The sequence below is a fragment of the Calidris pugnax genome, unplaced genomic scaffold (genome assembly GCF_001431845.1).
Source record: "Calidris pugnax isolate Ruff unplaced genomic scaffold, ASM143184v1 scaffold535, whole genome shotgun sequence".
Taxonomy (NCBI): Eukaryota; Metazoa; Chordata; class Aves; order Charadriiformes; family Scolopacidae; genus Calidris; species Calidris pugnax.
In genome coordinates, this window is record NW_015091323.1 from 5,304 (window position 1) to 9,054 (window position 3,751).

At 63.2% G+C, this 3,751-nt stretch overlaps 1 protein-coding gene across 1 annotated transcript in view; it reads right to left on the minus strand.

The window, feature by feature from the left end:
• Position 1: 1 nt before the first annotated feature.
• The window catches only part of DMWD (dystrophia myotonica, WD repeat containing), a gene marked incomplete at its 3' end in the record, with an annotated part of 4,750 nt that continues 1,000 nt past the window's right edge, over positions 2-3,751 (minus strand). The window contains exons 2-3 of the mRNA XM_014960941.1: positions 3,188-3,381; positions 2-1,084 (exon numbers count right to left, since the gene is read on the minus strand). Of these exons, the coding sequence (XP_014816427.1) occupies positions 2-1,084; positions 3,188-3,381 (1,277 nt within the window). The remainder of the gene's footprint in view (positions 1,085-3,187; positions 3,382-3,751) is intronic.

Below are 3,751 nucleotides of genomic sequence, written 5' to 3' on the forward strand. Positions count from 1 at the left end.
TCTTCTTGCAGACCAGGGGCTCCAGCAGCGGCACCTCGTGAATCCGGGGACACAGCGCCGTCCCCAGCACTTTGGCCGTGTCCAGCCTCCCCCCCCGGGAGCCGGCACCCCCGGGGGGTTTCTCCCCGCTCCGGCTGATGTTGCCCAAACTGTGGTAGCGTTTGTGCTCTTTTTCGGGGCCGGGGGGGCCCTTGCGGTCCTGCAGCGTCAGGGTGGCGAAGCGGCCGACGCTGAGGGCCGGGGGGATGTCGGGGGGGGGGACGCGGGACGAGCCCGTCCCCCCCGGCTGCGGGAGGCTGTTGGAACGGGAGAGGGAACGGGGCAGCCCCGGCACGGCCGCGACGCCGGCGTCTGCCGATCCGGTGAGGGTCCGGGCACGGGAGAGGGGGGGCCGGGGGTAGAGGACGTCCTCGGTGAGGTCCCACAGGCAGAACTGGGTGTCCTGGCCGGCCGAGCCGAAGCGGTAGGTGACGGGGGCCGAACGGCGGGCCAGGGGGTCGGGGGGCTCCTCCTCCTCCTCTTCCTCGCCCCCGCTGAGCTCGGGGGGCTGGGGGCTCTGCGCCCCGCTGGCGAAGGGATCGAAAGCCACGGCGTTGACCCAAGACTTGTGGCCGTGACCGCGGGCCACCACCCGCCCCTCGGCGAAGGACCAGACGGTCACCAGGTCGTCCTCGCCCCCCGTCACCACGTAACGGCCGTCGGGGCTCCAGCAGACGCAGAGCAGCCCCCCGAAATAGCTCTTCATCATCCCCTGCAGCAGCATGGAGTCGAAGTGGAAGACGCGCAGGCAGCCGTCCTGGCTGACGCAGGCCAGCGAGCGGCCGTCGGGGGAGAAGGCGAACTCGTTGAGGGCCCCCTCGCCCACCGCCCACTTGAGGAGGGGGTTGCGGGGGGTCTTGCTCTTGCAGGCGAAGACGCTGAAGCCCTCCCCCCGCGTCAGGAGGTTGTACTGGGGGGCGGCCCCCCCGCAGGGCTGCTCAGCATCGTACAGGTAGAGGTGGCCGCTGGCGTGGGACGCCAGGAAGAGCCGCTCCGTCTCCGGCAGCCACTTGACGAAGGTCACCTTGGTCTTGTCGATCAGGCGCTGGGGGGAGAGGAGGGGGGAAAAGGGGAGGTGGGAGAGGGGGGAGAGGTGGGAGGAGGCCCCCCCAGGCACCACTGGGGACACAGGCTGGCGGCCCCCGGGGTGTCACCGAGGACCAGCACGTCTGGGGACGCAAATGGGGACTTTGGGGACAGGAACGGGTGACGTCTGGGGACACGAGTGGGTGCTGAAGCACAACCCTGGGGTGTCACTAAGAGCAAAGCCAAAAAAAGAGACATTTGGGGACCCAAATCTATTCCATGGGGCAGCCCCAGGGTGTCACCGAGGGCAGGGCACGGACCAGCACATCTGGGGACACAAATGGGGACTTTGGGTACAGGAAGGGGTGACGTGTGGGGACACAAGTGGGTGCTGAAGCACAACCCCGGGGTGTCACTGAGGGCAAAGCCAAAAAAGGGACATTTTGGAGACCCGAATCGGCATATTTGGGGACCAAACTCTGTGCCACAGTGCAGCCCCCAGGGCGTCACTGAGGACAAAGTCCAAACCAGCACGTTTGGGGACACAAAAAGGAACTTTGGGGACAGGAACAGGTGACATGTGGGGACACAAGTGGGTGCTGAACCACAACCCTGGGGTGTCACTGAGGGCAAAGGAAGAAAAGGAGCATTTAGGGACCCAAATCTATTCCACGGTGCAGCCCCGGGGTGTCACCGAGGGCAGGGCACGGACCAGCACGTCTGGGGACACAAATGGGGACTTTGGGTACAGGAAGGGGTGACGTGTGGGGACACAAGTGGGTGCTGAACCACAACCCTGGGGTGTCACTGAGGGCAAAGGAAGAAAAGGAGCATTTAGGGACCCAAATCTATTCCACGGTGCAGCCCCGGGGTGTCACCGAGGGCAGGGCACGGACCAGCACATCTGGGGACACAAATGGGGACTTTGGGTACAGGAAGGGGTGACGTGTGGGGACACAAGTGGGTGCTGGAGCAAAACCCCGGCGTGTCAATAAGCGCAGAGCCAAAAAAGGGACATTTGGGGGACCCAAATCAGTGTATTTGAGGACCCAGCTTTGTGCCACGGTGCAGCCCCCAGGGTGTCACTGAGGACAAAAGACAAAGTCCAAACCAGCACATTTGGGGACACAAAAAGGGACTTTGGAGACAGGAACGGGTGACATCTGGGGACACAAGTGGGTGCTGGAGCACAACCCCGGGGTGTCACTGAGGGCAAAGCCAAAAAAAGAGACATTTGGGGACCCAAATCTATTCCACGGCACAGCCCCGGGGTGTCACCGAGGGCAGAGCCCAGATCAGCACATTTGGAGACACAAATGGGGACTTTGGGGACAGGAACGGGTGACGTCTGGGGACACAAGTGGGTGCTGGAGCACAACCCCGGGGTGTCACTAAGAGCAAAGCCAAAAAAGGGACATTTGGGGACCCAAATCTGGGTCACCAAGATCTGCACCAATCATGGTGCAGCCCTGGGGTGTCACCGAGGGCAGAGAGTGGACCAGCACGTTTGGGGACACAAATGGGGACTTTGGGGACAGTGACAGGTGACATCTGGGGACACAAGTGGGTGTTGAAGCACAACCCCGGGGTGTCACTGAGGGCAAAGCCAAAAAAGAGACATTTTGGGAACGCAAATTGGCATATCTGGAGACCCAAATCTGTGCCACGGTGCAGCCCCCAGGGTGTCACTGAGGACAAAGTCCAAACCAGCACGTTTGGGGACACAAAAAGGGACATTGGGGACAGGAACGGGTGATGTCTGGGGACACAAGTGGGTGCTGGAGCACAACCCTGGGGTGTCACTCAGGGCAAAGCCAAAAAAGAGAAATTTTGGGGACCCGAATCGGTGTATTTGGGACCCAACTCTGTGCCACGGTGCAGCCCCCAGGGTGTCACTGAGGACAAAGTCCAAACCAGCACGTTTGGGGACACAAATGGGGACTTTGGGGACAGAAACGGGGACGTTTGGAGACCCAAGCAAGCGCCGCGGCACAACCCTGGGGCGTCTCTAAGGGCAAAGAGCCAAAAAAAAGGGAGATTTGGGGCCCCACATCCGTGTGAGGGTGCAGCAGCCACCAGGAACGGCCCCTGACGAGCACGGCTGGGTGTCCCAGCGTCTCACCTCCTCGTTAAAGAGCTTGCTGGCGTCCTTCTTAACGAGGTCGAGGCACTGGACCTGCCCGGCGGAGAAGCCCACCAGGAGGGCGATGGTGTCGGGGGCGGCCGTGAACTGGTTGAAGTCGTGACACGTCGGCTGCGTCCCCTTGTAAATGCGCTTGTCGATGGGTTTCTGCAGGTCCAGAGACTGGGGGGGAGGGGGGACACGGGGATGTCACCCACCGGGGGGGACACACACGGAGATGTCACCCACCAGGGGGGACACACACACGGGGATGTCACCCACCGGGGGGGACACACACACGGGGATGTCACCCACCAGGAGGGACACACACACGGGGATGTCACCCACTGGGGGGGACACACACACGGGGATGTCACCCACCGGGGGGGACACGGGGATGTCACCCACTGGGGAGGGACACACACGGAGATGTCACCCACCGGGGGGGACACACACACGGGGATGTCACCCACCGGGGGGGGACACACAGGGGGATGTCACCCACCGGGGGGGACACACACACGGGGATGTCACCCACCAGGGGGGGGACACGCCGCCGATGGC